General features: G+C 36.2%; 1 protein-coding gene across 4 annotated transcripts in view; it reads right to left on the bottom strand.

Annotated features, from left to right (window-relative positions):
• Positions 1-23,521, bottom strand: part of SHPRH (SNF2 histone linker PHD RING helicase) — an 85,571-nt gene that overhangs the window by 25,420 nt on the left and 36,630 nt on the right. For all 4 annotated transcript variants that reach the window (XM_059941047.1, XM_059941048.1, XM_059941049.1 and 1 more), the window contains 9 exons: positions 23,180-23,268; positions 21,028-21,120; positions 16,158-16,265; positions 15,043-15,185; positions 11,798-11,971; positions 11,417-11,479; positions 2,826-3,051; positions 900-1,043; positions 430-531 (listed from right to left, as the gene is read on the bottom strand). In XM_059941047.1, coding sequence (XP_059797030.1) covers positions 430-531; positions 900-1,043; positions 2,826-3,051; positions 11,417-11,479; positions 11,798-11,971; positions 15,043-15,185; positions 16,158-16,265; positions 21,028-21,120; positions 23,180-23,268 — 1,142 coding nt within the window. The remainder of the gene's footprint in view (positions 1-429; positions 532-899; positions 1,044-2,825; positions 3,052-11,416; positions 11,480-11,797; positions 11,972-15,042; positions 15,186-16,157; positions 16,266-21,027; positions 21,121-23,179; positions 23,269-23,521) is intronic.

The following is a 23,521-nucleotide window of genomic DNA, read 5'->3' as shown; positions in this document are numbered from 1 at the left end:
ACCATGTCCTCTTATTTAGCAGCTTTCCAAACACACTTCACAGTTTCAAATAACAAATTAAAAAAATCTGTGTATGCGTTATTGGATGCATGCGTTTATCTTTGCTGAGTGGTATGTTGTAATACTTTCACTATTCAGGGCTTCCAACTACAGTCTGTTTACATTGTGCTATACTATATACTGCATACCCTTTACATTATCCGTACAACATATTTTCTATAGATATCATCTTCTTTTGTGATCTGTGTAGCTACTGCAGACATAGCTAGTGTTCTGACTCATATAACTAACACAAACAAATAAAAGAATGATTAAAAAAAAACACCTATACCATTAATTAGGGGACTAATAGATTAAATGAAAGGAGTCAATAAAGTGGTTTATTGATAATACAGTATGGGAAAAAGTAGCATCTTTTAAAAACAGTACCTTCTCCAAGTTAGTTAGGTAAAGAAGCTGCCCAAGTTTTTTCTGAAGCTGTGATGTAGCAACAGCTTTATCATTTAGTAGTTTTATACGATTTTGTTCTACCTAAAAACAAAACAAAACAACTTCTTTATTCTAAGATGGTAACATTATATTAAACATGCACAATTCTTCTATTTTAATTCTTTCTTAAAAAGTGTCCTATTTTATGAAAACATATTTACATGTGAAAACTCAAATTTGCAAAATGGATACTAGATAATATTAACATATTTCAAAAAATATATATATTTTGTTGTATAGAAGACAAAATTCAATGTAGAATTACAAACAACTTCACATGGCTCAAACTAAGAGCAGATATGAAACACTTATTGAAGACATCACTGCCCTGACTCTATACCTTCTATGGATCTTGGATTTTTGTGACATCTATTTGCTGTGTTCTTTTCTGTGATTCATTTGCAAATTACCTCATGTGGTTCAATGATATGAGGAACTGGTGGATTGGGCTTTGGCTCCCTAGGATCACGTACTCTTAGTCGTTCTGTAGCCATTGCAAGTTCATCAATAGCAGACACACGATTCCTCAGAGCCATCCAATATTCATGAAGCAACTGAAGGAACAGAAAAGACAGACAGTGGTAAAGCACATGATTAAAACTGGTTAAAACCACCAAGATGTCCCTTGGTCAAGAGTCTTCAGTGAGGTCTTAAAACATACACAGTGTTTTCATTACGGGTCTAAGGTACAAGCAATTCTTGGGCCATTTTTAGGATGAGGAAGTGGGACTGAATAATCTCCACAGGACACTATAGTGTATTGCCTCTTCAGAATCTCAGGAACAGCACACGCCAAGATCTCTTGGTAGGACCAAAGATCTTTACAGATCAATACTAGACTGGTGGAATCTCTGCTTTATTTTTTAAAGAAATACTTTTTATTATAAAATATTTCACATTCTCAAAATAATATGTATATATGATAATGAGAATACTAAAGTATACAACTGAGTCCACATCATGTGAATTAGGAAAGAGAATAATGCCAGTTCCTTAGAAAGCCTGTGTTCCTTCTCAACTGCATCACTCTCTTGCCTCACACATTCTTCCTTCAACCCCCGACAATGGGGTAACCACTATTCTGAATTGGACTTACTATTCTGTACTTTTTGCTGGAGTTATACTAATCTATACAGCCTTAACAGCCTTAATAATCTGGTTTTATATGTTTCTGAAATTTATAAAAATGCTATCAATCAGTATAAAATTTTTTGATATGCCCTCTTCACTAACTAACATTATGCTTTGAGTTAGATCCTGATTGATGTGCGTAGCAGTAGCTCATTCATTTACACTGTTGTTAAAGGGTTTAGTCTGCAATGTTATGGAGAACAAATGAACAAAGATCTGGGTGAACTGCATGATAAGCACTCCTCTGACTCAGAGCATGTGGCTAAACTGAGCTCAAAGGAAGAACGTAGGGGCAAATGAACACTGTATATAGTATTGTCTCTTCCATGACTTGCTGTAATTAACTGTGTTAATGTGCTTTTGCTTTTAGAGTAGTAATGTGAAAAGAAAAATATTATTATGAACCAATGATTTTGATGCTATAGAAGTATCATTCTTCAATCTATCAAATGTATGAATTGATATTACAGACAGCACAGCTTCTCTTTCTTGAGAGAAATTTTTATCCTGCTTTAAAAGGCAAGAACTTTAGATTAAAAAAATAAAAGATATCAAATGGAATATAACATTATAAATAAAAAACCCACTTCTTTTATTTCCTCACCCATCTCACTTGCAAAGTAGGACAAGGGATTAAAAAATCCACATATAAAGAATAATTCAAAATTAATGAATTCTGGAATCTCAAGCATAGAGTTATAATATGATGAAATTATTAAAGTATAAATATGAAGAGTCCCTTTGTGCATTATTAATTGCAATGGTTTCTAGTCTTGTATGTTGAGAAATGTTTACTATGTTCTCCAATCTTTAAGGTTGTTGATGTTTGGTTGTTATTCACAGAGCAAAAGAAAAAAACAAAAAAGGAAACAAAGCCACACTCTGATTTCAGAGAACAGCAGTGTAAGACCAAGCTAAGACTAGAATAACACACTTTCAAGGAAAAACAAAAGGTTTCATATAAATTTCATTTTAGTAATGATTTTTAGTAATTTAATAAACAGAAACTTCTCATTTGTTCAGTATTATTGTATTTATTATTCATCATTACAATCATTACATTTTAGGGAAAGATAAATTACGATCCCTCAACTCTCTAAAGCAGATTTTGAAAAACTGAAGAGAGAAAAAGGAAAGTAGCAACTAAAATTAATGTAAAGGAGGATAATTTTTAATATGGGAAGGAAGTTTTAAATTACTGTTACCTTATATTCTTTCTTCCAAGCTTCAAAGAGATCCATTGAAGCACTTCCCTCATCAATGAATTCAACATCAAATCTATGTGATTTTCCAAACGATAGCAGAGCTTTCATGGATCGCTCTGTCTCACTTACTGCCCACAGACCCCGGTTGGTGGTAGGTATTCGATCATCCACCAGTCCTTCTTCATCTTCTATCATCTCCTCAAATATTGCAGTCTGGCCTTTGACTCTGAAGACATTCGAGAACAAAACCACAGTAACTACTGTCAGTGGGTAACAAGTACTATAAAAATGATATTGCCAGAGCTAATAGGAAAGCAAGGTCAAAAACAAAAATTTCAAAATTTCATCAACATCTTTCAATGTCATATCTACAAGATCGTGCTTGCAAGTTTTTGGAAAAACCATACCAACTCTGAAAATGCTTGAGATATCATACATTTGACAAGTGCTTTATTGAGAGCAATCTGGCCTAATAAAAAATGGCAATAAATTCCAGGCTAAAATCTTGCTCTGAGAATTAAAATACAAAACACAAATTACCACCACTATCAACCATGCAAAAATAAAACAGAAAAACCACAAGATGACCTAAAAGTACACTGTTGATTTTTTATTTTTTTGAGGCAATCAGACTTAAGTCTTTTCTCAATTTCCATGTTTGTAAAATAGGAATAATTTTGCTAGATGTACTCACTAAGTAGCTTAATCCCTGACACAAGGATGAAGACTTCAAACCTGTGTTGGAGAAAGTGTATTACTAAAAAGAGCTAACATTTTCATAGAACATGTACCATGTATCAAACACTATGCTAGAGAAGAGACCTTCAAGATGGCGGAGAAGGAAGACGTGGGATCACCTTCCTCCCTACAATTACATCAGAAATACACCTACATGTGGAACAACTCCTACAGAACACCTACTGAACGCTGGCAGAAGACCTCAGACTTCCCAAAAGGCAAGAAACTTCCCATGTACCTGGGTAGGGCGAAGGAAAGAAGAAAAAACAGAGACAAAAGAATAGGGATGGGACCGGCACCTCTGTGAGGGAGCTGTGAAGGAGGAAAAGCTTCCACACACTAGGAAACCCCTTCACTGGTGGACACGGGGGGTGGGTGGTGGGGAAGCTTCGGAGCCACGGAGGAGAGAACAGCAACAGGGGTGCGGAGGGCAAAGCGGAGAGACTCCCGCACAGAGGATCAGTGCTGACCAGCACTCACCAGCCTGAGAGGCTTGTCTGCTCACCCGCCAGGGCGGGCGGGGGCTGGGAGCTGAGGCTCAGGCTTCAGAGGTCAGATCCCAGGGAGAGGACTGGGGTTGGCTGGTGAACACAGCCTGAAGGGGGCTAGTGCACCACAGCTAGCCGGGAGGGAGTCCAGGAAAAAGACTGGAGCTGCCAAACAGGCAAGAGACTATTGTTTCGGGGTGCGCGAGGAGAGGAGATTCGGAGCATCACCTAAACGAGCTCCAGAGATGGGCGCGAGCCGCAGCTATCAGCGCGGACCCCAGAGACGGGCATGAGACGCTAAGGCTGCTGCTGCCGCCACCAAGAAGCCTGTGTGCGAGCACAGGTCACTCTCCACACCGCCCCTCCCAGGAGTCTGTGCAGCCCGCCACTGCCAGGCTCCCGTGATCCGGGGACAACTTCCCCGGGAGAACACACGGAACGCCTCAGGCTGGTGCAGCGTCATGCTGGCCTCTGCCGCCGCAGGCTCGCCCCGCATCTGTACCTCTCCCTCCCCCTGGCCTAAGTGAGCCAAAGCCCCCGAATCAGCTGCTCCTTTAACCCCGTCCTCTCTGGGCAAAGAACAGACGCCCTTAGGTGACCTACATGCAGAGGCGGGGCCACATACAAAGCTGAACCCCAGGAGCTGTGCGAACAAAGGAGAGAACGGGAAATCTCTCCCAGCAGCCCCAGGAGCAGTGGATTAAATCTCCACAATCAACTTGATGTACCCTGCATCTGTGGAATACCTCAATAGACAACGAATCATCCCAAAATTGAGGTGGTGGACTTTGGGAGCAACTGTAGACTTGGGGTTTGCTTTCTGCATCTAATTTGTATCTGTTTTATGTTTATCTTAGTTTAGTATTTAGAGTTTATTATCACTGGTAGATTTGTTTATCGATTTGGTTGCTCTCTTCCTTTTTTTTTTAAAAATATAGATATATATATTTTTTCCTTTTTCTCTTTTTGTGAGTGTGTATGTGTATGCTTCTTTGTGTGATTTTGTCTGTAGAGCTTTGCTTTTATCATTTGTCCTAGGATTCTGTCTGTCCTTTGTTTGTTTGTTTTTTAGTATAGTTTTAGTGCTTGTTATCATTAGTGGATTTGGTTTTTGGTTTGGTCGCTCTCTTCATTCTTTCTTTCTTTTTCTTTTTTTTAATGACTTTAAAATATTTTTTTATTTTTAATAGTTTTAAAATTTTTTATTGTAATAACTTTTAAATTTTATTTAATCTTTTTCTTTCTTTCTTTCTTCCTTCTTCCTTCCTTCCTCCCTCCCTCCCTTTATTTCTTTCTTTCTTTTTTTCTCCCTTTTCTTCTTAGATGTGTGGCTGACAGGGTCTTGGTGCTCCGGCCGGGGGTCAGGCCTGTGCCTGTGAGGTGGGAGAGCCGAATTCAGGACATTGGTCCACCAGAGACTTCACAGATCCACATAATATCAAACGGTGAAAGCGCTCCCAGACATCTCCATCTCAATGCTAAGACCCAGCTCCACTCAACGACCAGCAAGCAACAGTGCTGGACACCCTAGGCCAAACAACTAGCAAGACAGGAACACAACCCCACCCATTAGCAGAGAGGCCGCCTAAAATCATAATAAGGTCACAGACACCCTGAAACACACCACCAGACGTGGTCCTGCCCACCAAAAAGACAAGATCCAGCCTCATCCACCAGAACACAGGCACCAGTCCCCTCCACCAGGAAGCCTACACAACCCACTGAACCAACCTTAGCCACTGGGGGCAGACACCAAAAACAACGGGAACTGCGAACCTGAAGCCTGTGAAAAGGAGATCCCAAACACAGTAAGTGAAGCAAAATGAGAAGACGGAGAAACACACAGCAGATGAAGGAGCAAGGTAAAAACCCACCAGACCAAACAAATGAAGAGGAAATAGGCAGTCTACCTGAAAAAGAATTCAGAGTAATGATAGTAAAGATGATCCAAAATCTTGGAAATAGAACGGAGGAAATACAAGAAACGTTTAACAAGGACCTAGAAGAACTAAAGAGCAAAAAATGATGAACAACACAATAAATAAAATTAAAAATTCTCTAGAAGGAATCAATAGCAGAATAACTGAGGCAGAAGAACGGATAAGTGACCTGGAAGATAAAATAGTGGAAATAACTACTGTAGAGCAGAATAAAGGAAAAAGAATGAAAAGAATTGAGGACAGTCTTAGAGACCTCTGGGACAACATTAAACGCAGCAATATTGGAATTATAGGGGTCCCAGAAGAAGAAGAGAAAAAAGAAAGGGTCTGAGAAAATATTTGAAGAGATTATAGTTGAAAACTTCCCTAATATGGGAAAGGAAATAATCAAGTCCAGGAAGCGTAGAGAGTCCCATACAGGATAAATCCAAGGAGAAACACACCAAGACACATAGTAATCAAACTATCAAAAATTAAAAACAAAGAAAAAATATTAAAAGCAGCAAGGGAAAAACAACAAATAACATACAAGGGAATCCCCATAGGTTTAACAGCTGATCTTTCAGCAGAAACTCTGCAAGCCAGAAGGGAGTGGCAGGACATATTTAAAGTGATGAAAGGGAGAAACCTACAACCAAGATTACTCTACCCAGAAAGGATCTCATTCAGATTTGACAGAGAAATTAAAACCTTTACAGACAAGCAAAAGCTAAGAGAATTCAGCATCACCAAACTAGTTTTACAACAAATGCTAAAGGAACTTCCCTAGTCAGGAAACACAAAAGAAGGAAAAGACCTACAATAACAAACCCAAAACAATTAAGAAAGTGGTAATAGGAACATACATATCAATAACTACCTTAAATGTAAATGGATTAAATGCTCCAACCAAAAGACACAGATTGGCTGAATGGATATAAAAACAAGACCCATATATATGCTGTCTACTAGAGAGCCACTTCAGACCTAGGGACACATACAGACTGAAAGTGAGGGGATGGAAAATGATATTCCATGCAATTGGAAATCAAAAGAAAGCTGGAGTGGCAATTCTCATATCAGACAAAATAGACTTTAAAATAAAGACTATTACAAGAGACAAAGAAGGACACTACATAATGATCAAGAGATCAATCCAAGAAGAAGATATAACAATTGTAAATATTTAGCACCCAACATAGGAGCACCTTAATACATAAGGCAAATACTAACAGCCATAAAAGGGGAAATCAACAGTATCACAATCATAGTAGGAGACTTTAACACCCCACTTTCACCAATGGACAGATCATCCAAAATGAAAATAAATAAGGAAACACAAACTTTAAATGATACATTAAACAAGATGGACTTAATTGATATTTACAGGACATTCCATACAAAAACAACAGAATACACTTTCTTCTCAAGTGCTCATGGAACATTCTCCAGGATAGATCATATCTTGGGTCACAAATCAAGCCTTGGTAAACTTAAGAAAATTGAAATCGTATCAAGTATCCTTTCTGACCACAACTCTATGAGGCTAGATGTCAATTACAGGAAAAAATCTGTAAAAAATACAAACACATGGAGGCTAAACAATATACTACTAAATAACCAAGAAATCACTGAAGAAATCAAAGAGAAAATAAAAAAATACCTAGAAACAAATGACAATGAAAACACGATGACCCAAAACCTATGGGATGCAGCAAAAGTAGTTCTAAGAGGGAAGCTTATAGCGATACAATCCTACCTCAAGAAACAAGAAACATCTCAAATAAACAACCTAACCTTACACCTAAAGCAATTAGAGAAAGAAGAACCAAAAAACCCCAGGGTTAGAAGGAAAGAAATCATAAAGATCAGATCAGAAATAAATGAAAAAGAAATGAAGGAAACAATACCAAAGATCAATAAAACAAAAAGCTGGTTCTTTGAGAAGATAAACAAAATTGATAAACCATTAGCCAGACTCATCAACAGAAAAAGGGAGAAGACTCAAATCAATAGAATTAGAAATGAAACAGGAGAAGTAACAACTGACACTGCAGAAATACAAAGGATCATGAGAGATTACTACAAGCAACTCTATGCCAATAAAATGGACAACCTGGAAGAAATGGACAAACTCTTAAAAAAGCACAATCTTCTGAGACTGAACCAGGAAGAATTAGAAAATATAAACAGACCAATCACAAGCACTGAAATTGAAACTGTGATGAAAAATCTTCCAAAAACTAAAAGCGCAGGACCAGACGGCTTCACAGGCGAATTCTATCAAACATTTAGAGAAGAGCTAACACCTATCCTTCTCAAACTCTTCCAAATATAGCAGAGGGAGGAACACTCCCAAACTCATTGTACGAGGCCACCATCACCCTGATACCAAAACCAGACAAAGATGTCACAAGGAAAAAAACTACAGGCCAATATCACTGATGAACACAGATGCAAAAATCCTCCACAAAATACTAGCAAACAGAATCCAATAGCACATTAAAAGGATCATACACCATGATCAAATGGGATTTATCCCAGGGATGCACGGATTCTTCAGTATACACAAATCAATCAATGTGATACACCATATTAACAAACTGAAGAAAAAAAACCATATGATCATCTCAATACATGCAGAAAAAGCTTTTGACAAAATTCAACGACGATTTATGATAAAAACCCTCCAGAAAGCAGGCATAGAGGGAACTTTCCTCAACATAATAAAGGCCATATATGACAAACCCACAGCCAACATCGTCCTCAATGGTGAAAAACTGAAATCATTTCCACTAGGATCAGGAACAAGACAAGGTGCCCACTCTCACCACTATTATTCAACATTGATTTGGAAGTTTTAGCCACAGCAATCAGAGAAGAAAAAGAAATAAAAGGAATCCAAATCGGAAAAGAAGAAGTAAAGCTGTCACTGTTTGCAGATGACATGATACTATACATAGAGAATCCTAAAGATGCTACCAGAAAACTACTAGAGCTAATGAATGAATTTGGTAAAGTAGCAGGGTAGAAAATTAATGCACAGAAATCTCTTGCATTCCTATACACTAATGATGAAAAATCTGAAAGAGAAATTAAGGAAACACTCCCATTTACCATTGCAACAAAAAGAATAAAATACCTAGGCATAAACCTACCTAAGGAGACAAAAGTCCTGTAGGCAGAAAACTATAAGACACGGATGAAAGAAATTAAAGATGATACAAACAGATGGAGAGATATACCATGCTCTTGAATTGGAAGAATTAACATTGTGAAAATGACCATACTACCCAAAGCAATCTACAGATTCAATGCAATCCCTATCAAACTACCAATGGCAGTTTTCACAGAACGAGAACAAAAAATTTCACAATTTGTATGGAAACACAAAAGACCCCAAATGGCCAAAGCAGTCTTGAGAAAGAAAAATGGAGCTGGAGGAATCAGGCTCCCTGACTTTAGACTATACTACAAAGCTACAGTAATCAAGACAGTATGGTACTGGCACAAAAACAGAAATATAGATCAATGGGAAAGAACAGAAAGCCCAGAGATAAACCCACGCACATATGGTTACCTTATTTTTGATAAAGGAGGCAAGGATATACAATGGAAAAAAGACAGCCTCTTCAATAAGTGGTGTTGGGAAAACTGGACAGCTACATGTAAAATGAAATTAGAACACTCCCTAACATCATACACAAAGAGAAACCCAAAATGGATTAAAGACCTAAATGTGAGGCCAGACACTGTCAAACTCTTAGAGGAAAACATAGGCAGAACACTCTATGACATAAATCACAACAAGATCCTTTTTGATCCACCTCCTAGAGAAATGGAAAGAACAAAAATAAACAAATGGGACCTACTTAAAAGCTTTTGCATAGCAAAGGAAACCGTAAACAACATGAAAAGAGAACCCTCAGAATGGGAGAAAATATTTGCAAATGAAGCAACTGACAAAGGATTAATCTCCAAAATTTACAAGCAGCTCATGCAGGTCAATATGAAAAAACAAACAACCCAATCCAAAAATGGGTAGAAGACCTAAATAGACATTTCTCCAAAGAAGATATACAGATTGCCAGCAAACACATGAAAGGATACTCAACATCACTAATCATTAGAGAAATGCAAATCAAAACTACAATGAGGTATCACCTCACACCAGTCAGAATGGCCATCATCAAAAAATTTACAAACAATAAATGCTGGAGAGGGTGTGGAGAAAAGGGAACCCTCTTGCACTGTTGGTGGGAATGTAAATTGATACAACCACTATGGAGAACAGTATGGAGGTTCCTTAAAAAACTAAAAATAGAACTAACATAAGGCCCAGCATTCCCACTACTGGGCATATACCCTGAGAAAACCATAATTCAAAAACAGTCAAGTACCACAATGTTCATTGCAGCTTTATGTAAAAGAGCCAGGACATGGAAGCAATCTAAGTGTCCATCAACAGATGAATGGATAAAGAAGATGTGGCACATATATACAACGGAATATCACTCAGTCATAAAAAGAAGTGAAATTGAGTTATTTGTAGTGAGGTGGATGGACCTAGAGTCTGTTATACAGAGTGAAGTAAGTCAGAAAGAGAAAAATAAACACTGTATGCTAACACATATTTATGGAATCTAAAAAAAAAGAAAATGGTTCTGAAGAACCTAGGGGTAGGATAGGAATAAAGATGCAGAGGTAGAGAATGGACTTGAGGAGACGGGGAGAGGGAAGGGTAAGCTGGTATGAAGTGAGAGAGTGGCATGGACATATATACACTACCAAATGTAAAACAGATAGCTAGTGGGAAGCAGCCGCATAGTACAGGGAGATCAGCTTGGTGCTTTGTGACCACCTAGAGGGGTGGGATAGGGAGGGTGGGAGGGATACGCAGGAGGGAGGAAATATGGGGATATATGTATATGTATAGCTGATTCACTTTGTTATATAGCAGAAACTATCACAACATTGTAAAGCAATTATACTCCAATAAAGATGTTAAAAAAAAAACCCAAAAAAACCCCACTATGCTAAGTAATTATATGCCTTTTCTTATTTAATATACATAAAAAAAACCTCAGTGAGGTGTTATTATCTTCATTTCACCAATGAGGATCCTGAGGCTTAGAGAAGTAATCTGTGCACAGTAGTGAGCAGGGATTTGTGGTCATATCTGTTGGACTGCAGAGTCTGTGTACTCCCGTAAACTGTCCCTCAAGCACATGTTACTACACGACAGGAGCATTTGGGGGTAAACGTCAGCACAGGTGAAACTGAGCATGTTAAATGGGCAAATGCTAAAGTTTAGTAAATTGACTGGGTAAGAGAAAAAAATATAAGAAATGTTATTGTGAGGAAAATGTAGTTGTATAAATTAAAATACCAAGTCTTGTAAAATGTTTCATTTTCCTGATTGGAAATAATCAATCAGAGAACTTACGTGTGAGAAAATAGCTTCGATTCATACTCTGTGAACAATTCATCAGCCTTACAAAAGACACAGCTGGAAAAGAAGAAATTATCAGAGAAACATTCACAAACATAACTGCAATCAGGTAATTTCTAAAAGAGGCTTAGTATTTTATACTTCACATTTTCTTTACAACAAATATGCCATTTTAGAAAAAGAAAAATACGTGGTCCTCAGGTATACTGTCCTAGAGAGGTTTTTTTTTTTAAAGTTAGATTAATAATACATCTCTACTTCTGTCTGAATTCAAATAAAAAATGTTTTATTATGTGAGCCAGTGTTTCTTCTCTCAGGAGAAATCTAGCTCAATGGAATGATGCCATTCATTGGATGATTTCTCCTATTACCTACCAATTGAGGGGAAGCCTGATTGGCCGGAGGTGGCAGATTGTTGCAGACTCAATAACATGACGAGATGGAGGTCCCTCCAGATTTTTTACAGCATCTCTTACTTGCTTCTGGAACTTACTTAGCTCTTCCATACGTGTTGTAAGTAAGAACTGAAGACCTCTGCAGTCATGGAACCTGATTCCCATCACCAGCACCACACACAGCAAAGAAAAGAACAGTAGGTCAATTTCCTAAAAATTCAAGAAGTGGTTGGCAAAGTGTTAAAGAAACTGCAACATTTTACCTAGTCACACCTGAGTGAGTTTACATTAGGAGTATATTCAACTGGTATCTACTAGTAAACAAAGAATAACAACATTGGGTTGTCTACTACAAAAGATAACAAAAACATTTGATAGTGCCTGCCCTCAGAACCGAAAAAAAATATGCAAGATCTATGTCTGTGTCTGATGTCTTTGAAAGATCAGGATTGCCACATTCTTTCTTTTTAATACTGATTGACTACAGATGTTCCCCTGACACCTGTGCTCTACGTAGAGGTGACTGTAGGATGAAAAGTAGAGACAGAAAGCTGAGAAGAAAGGAGAAAAGTAGCCAAGAATTATATTCCATATTACAAGGAACTTATACATATACACATATATTTTTATTAAGCATTTACTAAATGCCAGGCACTTTGCCAAGCACTTTTCCTGTATAACCTCAATAGATATCCAACTGTGCACGTTATAGATGAAGATTAATGAATTAAAGTAATTTAACTAAAGATACAAAGTTATTATGTGGCAGGGCTAGGAGTTAAACCCAAACACAATGCTCTTAACCATTCTGATAAACTATAAATGAAATGGGTCAAGAAAAAAAATGTATGGATGTGTGTGTATGGGTCTTTGAAAGGAAAACAAAAGCCTAAATAATAAGAAATTAAAAAACAAAAAATATAAACAAGATTTGTTTGCTTTTTAAGTTAAGAGTATATCCTTCTTCCTAAAATGCCATATGCTATTCTCTCCAAATTGTTCAAAAGAGCCCACTTTCCTTCCTAAAAGGCTTTCCCAATATTTCACAACACTAATCTATGTTTCTTTCTGTTCATGGAGTTTATTAACAACATTATTCATTTTAGTACTTTGTTTAGTTTTTATACATACATTTCTCAAATTATTTATGACTCTTGTCTTCTCATTAAGCTAACTTTTAGAAGGTAAGAATTAGATTATACCCCTTTTTCAAAAACATATATAATAGGCATAGAATAGCTGCTCAGTAATTTCTAAAAAAATTTACTTTGAGATACTTAAAATTAGGTTAGGTATCAATACTATTCACAAAAAGAAAACAAAGTTTTTTATTTGTAATTTATTACAAATTTAAACTGCTCTTCGAAAATTAACTTCGAACCGATGGGAAGAAGTGGCTTTGGAAAAGTTCTCTCCACTAACTCAGGTCTGAGCATGTGAGTAAGGCCTGAAAAATATCACAGATCAGCATTTAACATGTCTTAGTGATGTTCTCTCTTGCAGGTCCTTTAAATGAAAGAGAAGAAAACATAGTAACAGAAGGTAACTCTTAGACACCATACTAATAGTAGGTACTATTTTAAGTAAGCACTTTCAAATATTAATTTACTAATCCTCACTATAATGCTGTGTGGTTTTATAGATGAAGAAACTAAGGCAGAGAGAGCTTATATAACTTTCCCAAGTTCAAAGAGCTAACAAGTGGTGGCACTGAGGTATGAACACAGGCAGTCTGTCTTGAGAATCTACCTGTGCTCTTAATCACCAAGCTACATAGCCTTCCCCAAGAATCATTAACAAGCAAACATAAGTAGTTTGGTGTCTGAGATATGTCTCATTAAAAAACACAGCAGCAGTGTTAAGATGATCTCTGAATACATGTAATATAAAAAAATTTAACTTTAAAAATGTGTTTTCTTACTTTCTATTTATGTCTAACGTTTTTTAAAAGCATGTTTGTGTAATGAATTATACATTTTATGTTTCCTGTTGGTCTTTTTACAGCCCTGGGACCTCAAAACATTTAATAAGGGATATATTCTAACATGGGGATTTACAACTTTTAAAAGTAGTTTCTAAGAAAAAAAAAAAGAGTTTCTGTGTGATTTAAGAAAAACAAGTTCAAGATATTTTAAAATATTTTCCTTTATCAGTTGATGCTACAATGCTGGCAGAACACATAATTAGGACATAGCTTTAAAACTGGATAAGATGAATTCATGACATAAATGACAACTTATCCTGGAACAGTGATTCTTGGGCTTAACAGGGAAAAAGAGAGTGCACTCAAAAGCATAATATACTGCATATACTTCAGAAATGAGAAGCTCATCAGGTTCTGAATGGTGAAAAAGATGATTACATTAAGGTACATCCAAGTTAATAATGACACATAGAAAATGTAGCATATTTTTTAGGGTGTTAGCAGACACTTGAAAAAGTTTTTAGAAGAGCAAATGAAAACACTTTAAAACATTTCAAAGATATTCTTATACTGAATTTTTCACTGAAAACCAACTTTAATCCCAAGGCTGACGTTATACTGCGATATGATCTGAGAAGCAATAAAGATCCTCCTCTCTGTCCCCCTCCCTAGAATCAATGGTTCTGCCGCAACATCTACATTCCCCACATTAGACAGACATTCCTTTGGGTTAAACCACTGAAGGTACTTTTGATAGGGTATATTTGTTCTCTGGGAAGAATTATTCACCATTCTTCCTTCAAGAGGAATAACCCAACTTATCTATCTTGAAGAATGGTGATTGTTGCTGAGAAGAAAGATGGGGAAGACAAAGCAGACTCTACAATATAAAACCTGGGCCACTGTGGCACTATGAGCTTAGCCCTTAGGGAATGAATGACATAGGGAAATATGAATGCCTTACCCCAAGGGCAAAATTCTCCAAAACAAAGTCTATTTCAAAACTTTGCTTAAAGAGCTGGCTTTAAGCAACTTTGTCCAACAAAGATACAAAGAAAATACTTTAAGCAGATTAAAAAATAGAAAAAAAAGCACTGAAAAGAGAACAGTTAAAAATGACTAATATACAGGAAAAAAGCATACCTCATATTTTGGTTTGAAATATATGCAACAATAGGTAAAATGTAGATGTTCATAACCACAATATGTTATGACTTTTAATTGTAACTCTTAATACCGAATGATCTGAATATTTGGGGTGACTACTCATATAACTATTCTGTTTTGTGCTATTTTCTTACTTCTCTGACATAGAAAGCTTGCCAGTTTGTTGCTTGTAGTTGCTGGTTATTTCATTTCGCACTCTTTGAACAAGTTCCTCTTCAATACCAAATTCCATTGCTCTGTGTATCACATTCAGCCACCAAGGAGAATTAGAATAAATCTGTAAACAAGACAACAGCTGATCAATTAATGTCTTTTTAGTACTCACAACGTTTCTATCACTGGAAAGAGTTCTGTGAAAAATTAAAAGGAGGCAAGAAATGCAACTCTCAAGGGAATCACAGTAGTGGGGAGACAAGTATACAGGTTGTATATACAAAGAATAAGTACAACTTCTGCATATATAATTAAATAGAACACCTATTTCATGATTACTCTGAATGAGTGAGAATTTATTTACATACATTTATAACAAAGCTGTGCTAAAAAAAAATACCTAAAACAAAATAAAACTTCAGTATTCACTCTACATATCTGAAAAGGTAACAAGTTTCTTTCTCAGCGTAATAAAGTCATAATGCTTATCCTCAACTAACTGAACTAGAGTCTACTCAATGAATAATCTTTGATAACGAATAAAATTATATGCTTGAATACAAAATAATTAATGAATTAGGAAGAATAAAATGTGGAGTAACTGGTTAAAATCAAAAAGTAAAAGTATTTTGTGTAGCCTTCTCCTTAAACTTTGCTACTGATTTCATGAAAGAGAAATTTTAGAAATGACAAATGGCACATATTTCATAAGGAAAATGCTTATGGTTCTAATATTCCAACATCTTAAAAGAAAAGATTTTGGAAACATGCACATCTAAGATCAAAAGAAGGTTATGGAAGTCTTCATTTTCTTCAAAAGACAACTTGTTATATACCGAAGGTAAGAGGAAACCCCATTATACCTTAAAAGAAATGAAAGAGAATAACCTCAAAATAGGTGATTTATCTATGTATCTGTTCATCCAATCAATAAACACTGCTAACAGCAAATACGTTTTTATTGTGGCTCAGGTACTGTAACAGGTGCTAAAAATTCCAAGATGAATAAGAAAGTTCAAGTTTCTCCCCAGAGCAGAACAAAAACCAAAATGTTAGGTGGAGAAAAACATAAGGAAAGTCACATTGGTGGCCATACCTTTCTCTGGAGGTCACGTATGTTCTGCTGCACTGGCAGCAAAGCTTGTTGCGCTTCAGCAACCTCTGTATTACACTTGCTCATATAATGCTCTCGCAGCTGTTTGGCCTGTGTTGAAACAGGAAACAAGTATAAACTTTCACTTCAGGTCAAGAAAATAATTTAGTATGATGTTTCCAGAACAGTGTACTTTATTTATTTAATCTATTTAACTCAATTTAAGCATTGAACTCTACAAGTATACTGTAGAGAACATAAAAGCCATGCTAGAAATTCATAGGATGTATATTGAAGAGATTTTACCTGTAAGCCACCTTGACTTACATTTACCTGTCAGTCACATAATTTAAGAAATTCCAAGGATTTGCTCCCCAAGTTTCTAATTTTTTAATTTTAAAAAATGGGAGGGGAAAGAACAGTAATATTTCAAACTATAAGGCAAAACAAGAATACATTTTAGAATTTCTTGTCTGATTCAGTTATTATAATTTCTTGGAATTACTTCAGTTTAGAAATAATACTTTGGGTTTTAGGACTGAATTGTGTTTCTCAAAATCTATGATGAAGTCCTAACCACCAACGTGACTATATTTGGAGATAGGGCCTTTAAGAAAGTAATTAAATGAGTAAATGTAGATAAATGAGATGATAAGGGTGGAGCCCTAATCCTATATGACTGGTGTCCTTACAAGGAAAGAGAGACACACCAGGGATGCAAGTACACAGAGAAAAGGCCACATGAGGACACAGTGAGAAGGCAGCCATCTACAAGCCAAGGAGAGAGTCCTCAGGAGAAACCAACCCTGCTGACACCTTGATCTTAGACTGCCAGCCTCCAGAACTGTGAGAAATATATTTTTTTTAATTAAAATAAATTTTATTCAATTTATTTAAATTAAAAAACCCAATAGTTTACCCATTTCTCCCACACCCAAGCCCTACCTCTTTCAACCACCAGTCTGTTCTCTGTATCTATGAGCATGGTTTTTTTCTTTTTCTTTCTTTCTTTTTTTTGGGATTCCTCATATAAGAGAAATTATACAGTATTTGTCTTTGTCTGACTTATTTCGCTTAGCATATAATACCCTCAAGGTCCATCCATGTTGTTGCAAATGGCAATATTTCATTCCTTTTTATGGCTAAACAATATTCCATCATATATGTATACAACATCTTCTTATCAATGGACACTTAGGTTGTTTTCATATATTGGCTATTGTAAATAATGCTTCAATGAACGTAAGGGTGCATATATCTTTTCAAGTTAGTATTTTTGTTTTCTTCGGATAATTACCCAGTAGTGGAATTGCTGGGTCATATTATAGTCCTATTTTTAATTTTTTGAGGAACCTCCATACTATTTTCCATAGTGGCTGCAGCAATTTATATTCCCATCAACAGTGCACAAGAGTTCCCTTTTCTCTCATCCTCACCAACACTTTTTATATCTTGTCTTTTTGAAAATAGCCACTCTAACAGGTATGAAGTGATATCTCACTGTGGTTTTGATTTGCATTTCCCTAATGATTAATGATGTTGAGCATTTTTTCATGTGTCTGTTGCCCATCTGTATGTCTTCTTTGGAAAAATGTCTATTCAGATCCTCTGCCTATTTTCTTTTTCTTTTTTAAAAATGTATTTATTTATTTCGACTGTGCTGGGTCTCAGTTGCAGCACGCAGGATCTTCACTGCAGCATGTGGGATCTTTAGTTGTGGCACGTGGCCTTCTTAGTCTTAGTTGCGGCACGCGGGCTTCTTAGTTGCGGCGTGCAGACTTCTTAGTTGCGGCATGCGGACTTCTTAGTTGCAGCATGCATGCGGGATCTAGTTTCCTGACCAGGGATCGAACCCGGGCCCCCTGCATTGGGAGTGCAGCGTCTTACCCACTGGACCACCAGGGAAGTCCCTCTCTGCCTATTTTCTAATCACCTAATAAGGGGTTAATATCTAAACCCCTGATAAGGTGTTAGTATCTAAAATATATAAATAGCACATACAACTCAATATCAAAAAAACAAACAACCCAATCAAAAAATGGGCGGAAGACCTGAAAAGACATTTTCCCAAAGAAGACATAGAGATGGCTAACAGGCACATGAAAAGATGTTCAACACTGCTAATTATTCGAGAAATGCAAATCATAACAATAATGAGGTATCACCTCACACATGTCAGAATGGCTACCATCAAAAAGTTTACAAATAACAAGTGTTGGGGATAATGTGGAGGAAAGGGAACCCTTGCATACTGTTGGTGGGAATGTAAATTGGTGCAGCTACTGCTGCAAAACAGTATGGAGGTTCCTCAAAAAACTAAATATAAACTACCATATGACCCAGCAATTCCAGTCCTGGGTATATAGCTGGAAAAAAAATGAAAACACTAGTTCAAAAAGATACATGAACCCCAATGTCCATAGCAGCACTATTTACAATAGCCAAGACATGGAAACAACCCAAGTGCCCATCAACAGATGAATGGATAAAGAAGTTGTATATATTTACAATGGAATATTATTCAGCCATAAGCAAAAAATGAAATTCTGCCATTTGCAGCAACATGGATGGACCCAGAATATTATGCTTAGTGAATGGGTCAGAAAGAGAAAGACAAGTATCATATCATATCACTTATATGTGGAATCTAAAAAATAAAACAAATAAATGTATGTGTAAAACAGAAACAGACTCACAGATGTAGAAAACAAACTAGTTGTTACCAAAGGGGAAAGGGAAGCGGGGAGGGACAAACTAAGGGTATGGAATTAAAAGATACAAACTACTATGTATAAAATAGATAAGCAGCAAGGATATATTGTATAGCAGTGGGAATTATAGCTATTATCTCATAATAACTTATAATGGAGTATAATCTGCAAAAATACTGAATCACTATGCTGTATACCTGAAACTAATATAATATTATAAATCAACTATACTTCAATTAAAAAAAGAGTGACTGTCCTTTCCCCATTGTCTAATCTTGGTTCCTTTTTTGTAAGTTAACTGACCATATATGGGTGGCTTTATTTCTGGGTTCTCTCTATTCTGTCCCATTGATCTATGTGTATGCTTTTATGTCAACACCATACTGTTTTAGTTACTATAGCTTTACAATATAGTTTGAAATCAGGGTGCATAATGCCTGCAGCTTTGTTCTTAATTTTAAGACTGCTTTGGCTATTCAGGATGTTTTCTAGTTCCATACAAATCTTTGGATTGTTTATTCTATTTCTGTGAAAAATACCATTGGAATTTTAATAGGGATTACATTGAACCTGTATATTGTTTTAGTTAGCATAGACATTTTAACAATATTAATTCTTCCAGTTCATGAGTGTGAGAAATAAAATTCCTGTTGTTTAAGCCAGTCTGTGGCATTTTGTTATAGAAACCATAAAAGACTAATACAAAAAGGATTTAAAAATTGTTCCTCTTTCAACTTTTCAAGACAAGAAGGATCATGTTATTTGCAAGTAACAGAAGTACTGAAAATTTTTATTCTTATAAGTTACCATTAGGAAAAAGGAAAATTCTTCACTTTCGTCCATTTAACTGAAATACTTAACTGACTCTTGAAACTATTTTATGAATGAAGAGAGGGGATGATCAGAGGCTATATGGGACAGTGGGAGGAAAACTGGAAAGACTACTGAACTGAAAATCCCAATGCTTCCACTTAGTAGTGGGTTGAGCCATATGAAATTGCCAATACTAGACCATTTTTGATTTACAACAGTGGCAATTTCATGAGGTCAACTGAATAGATACAACTCTTTTGACTAGCCATTTTTCTTCCCTAGGCTTCAGTTACTCCATTTTCAAAAGGAGGTGGTTGAAGCAGATGATTTCTCGGATCTTGTCCAGCTTTGAAATACTGTGGCTTCATGTACCGTGAGAGTTAGGCAAAAGTGATAAAGCAGTCTCCTTGGAAATACATCTATATAGTATGAACCCTCCTCCTCATGATGCATTTTTAATTTTTCTGTCACAACCTTCCAATTAATTTCTATTAAAATTCATTGGCTATAATTAGTTGGTCATTAGAGCTGTCTACTAGTAGATGGGACTGTCTCCCAGAAAGCTTCCTGTCACTGAAGGCATTTAAACAGAGTGACTAATTACATATAAGATTAGATGCCTGCACTGGGAATAAAATTTCACTTGAAAATTTCCAACACTTAGGCTGCCATCTAGCATCAAGAAAGGGCTGTACATACTTATACAATCTCATTTTTTATCCTGTTAATTCAAATAAAGGCTTCATTTACAGGTTTAATACGTTTCAAACATACTTACTCCTCTTTTGCTTTTAGGTTTGCCACCTCTCTTTGAGTTTTAAGGCAAAAATCCATGGGGGAATTGGCATAATAAGCATATTAACAATAATTTATAATAACACTGTTTCTAACGAGAGGCAATACTCATTGCAGAGGGAACTTCTTTGAGAGGACGTAAGAAATACAACTGAAAATTTAAGTTTATTTATTGACTTAAATAATACACTGAAGGGTGGAGAAAGTACAAAACTTTTTATTTTTACTAAATTACATCTTTTGCAGATCTGTCAGGAGATCAACAAGATTTCCTTTTTTCATTTGTTGTTTATTTACAATCCTGTGCTGTTGGCTACCAAAAGCCATATCTACAACAAGCAGTTGCCATATAGCTGCAAGCAGATCATCAGAGAAACAAAATGATATGGAGTATTGCTATTCTATGCCACCCAAAATCACCATGGCAAAGTTTAGAACAGCAAAGCAGTGAGAAAACATGGTTACCTTTACATGCCCTAGGAAATATCAGTTAGATGGAGCATGAAGTCTGAAAAAAAATTCTTTTATAGACAGAATGAAAAAATAATAATTACCTCTTCCTCAAGTCTGCCATCTCTCAGGGTAGGAGGTATCCCTGGGTGCTTGGCTATCAACAATTCCATCAGGTTATGGGTAGCATGAAGTCTCTATAAAACACACAAAAGGCAACAATTATGACAGCCAATGCAGTGAACTCTAAGGGGAGAACCTACTATTATTAAGGCATACAGAACACTAACACCGCATTTAAGATTTAATCACCGAATTCTTTTCCTTTAAAACAATTTGAATACCAACTTTCTCAGAGTCAGTTTTACGGTAATTATCTTAACTCATAATGACATAAATTTCTAATTAAAAATATACAGTTTCATGAAACATGTCTATGTATTTAACAGAGTATGTAATATAGGTATATTTCTTCTCTTATACATGCACTTGTCTATATGGGGAAATATGAGTACGCCAAGTAAGTCCAGTAAAGTAGAAAGGTTGACTGCACAGACTTGATTCTTCTTCTCCTGGGAAATGAGTCTGTATGAGCCTAGCAATTATATTACGATAAAAACAAAGATAATGAAATACATTAGAAAACAGAGCTGCGACCTGGATCTGTTGAACTTAAGGGCTGAAAAGGGGAGGGGTTAGAGGTGAAGATGGTGTAGAATAAAGGAGAAAACTCCATCTTAAATCTCTGTATTAAATATAAGCCAGGCATCTCACTGTGGTATTGAGTCTGTGACTGGTTTGAGGCTCCCTCTGGAGTAAAGGGCTATGAGAAAAAATAAAGTGAATGTAGTTTCTATCTAATCTGAGTCTTTATTTGAGAAGACAGCTAAAGGCTAAAGGATGATGGGAAAGGAGTCTTTCTGGTAAGGTCTGATTTGGTGTCAGTGGTTTGAGACTATAAGGGTTTATTCTGTTTTGCTACAAATTACGGGCCGTGGTACAGATCTTTGTAGAGTTAATCTTTGAAGAACTACCTCAAATGTCTTAGGTCTTTTCATCATACTTTCATAGATAACATAATCAGTAGCACTATCAGATGTAATAGCAAAAACAAAAGTATAAATACCATGAAAGAAAAAATGGTAGAAACTCGGCTCCACTTCTCTGTGTGCACTTGTGGAAGAGGACTTCTGTTGCTTTCTGCACAAGGTGGTGGAATGAACTGGGAGGAATACTCGTCTCTCTCCATTCCCTTACACATTTTATCCCAACACAGCAGGGTGGCTAATCTGACTTGATAGAGCAAGACATTTGGTGGACCATGCTTTATCAGCAGCTGGGGTTACTGTGAGTCAAAAGCAAGAACCAGGCTGACTGATAGCTTACTCTTCACTCTTGAATTCAGGCATACTGAACCTACCTGTCCTACTTTTGTTTCCTTTATTCAGGAGCACGATACCTTTGTACTTGCTCCTTCTCGCATGTGGTAAATACATTTGCTAAAGGTCCATGACCTTCTGTAATCCTTACCCATGCATAATATAAGTAGACTGGTATTTAATTTTCTCTCTTCTTCCCTCTCCCCCCATACACTCCTCCTAATACCTGCTCAGGCACAGGTGAACATGTAGGTCCCAAGGTTTAGATTCTGAATGGTAAAAAAGAAGCCTCACCTGGGACTCAAGCCTAAACTTACCAAGATTCATAAAAGCATCCTTATTTACCATTTAGCTAGAGAGCCTTGTCTATATGATCCACTGGACTGAACCAGGAAGAGGAAGATATTTCACACTTAAGTAAGTGTTATAATTCAAATATCCAAATCTCCCTAAAAGACCTCCAAAAATTAAACTAGAAGATCATTGGATAGTTTTTATTATCACTTAGTTTCATTTTTGAGTTTAACTCAATTTCTCTTCTTTTTGGTGAATACCATGTGAATAAATATGTTGATGTTAATATGTGAAGTGATAAAACTGACACCATTCTTTGAAATACAAATATTTTGAGCTGCTTTTCTAATGTAGCTTAGGCTTATCTAGTCAGCCTTGTGGCCAATACTGACCTGAGCAGACAGAATAGTGATTCTAAAACTTTTGTGTATATACAAATCACCTTGGGTGCTTATTAAAAGAACATGATTTCCAAGCTTCATCCCCAGTGATTATGACTCAGTCCATTTGTTACTCTTTGTCCTCTTAAATATTCAGAAAAATTATTTTATAAAAAGCAAATATTTTGAAACTTTTTACTTACTTGCAGTGAATCAGTTTTGAGCTTTCCCTTGTGTTCCTCAGATGAACGCAGCACTTCTCTGTACAGTTCTGCTGCCAAGGCATACTCACCTGAATAATCAAAATATATTTAAAGTATAAGAAAATCATGTATTTAGTTCCCAATGTCATCTAGTTATCTATAATCTAAAAACACCTACTGTAAAAATATAGCAATTATTACAATTCACTAATTTATTTTTTAAGAAAAGGAATTTAACTTGGTATTAATATGACTGCCCCAGTAAAAAAAGCTGGTAACAGCACCTTTTTTTTTTTTTTTTTTGGTTAATTTCACAGACTAGAACACCAAACACAATGTTTT

This window comes from Balaenoptera ricei, chromosome 12, assembly GCF_028023285.1.
Source record: "Balaenoptera ricei isolate mBalRic1 chromosome 12, mBalRic1.hap2, whole genome shotgun sequence".
Taxonomy (NCBI): domain Eukaryota; kingdom Metazoa; phylum Chordata; class Mammalia; order Artiodactyla; family Balaenopteridae; genus Balaenoptera; species Balaenoptera ricei.
The sequence above is the reverse complement of the archived record's forward strand: the minus strand, read 5'-3'. Positions and strand labels throughout refer to the sequence as shown.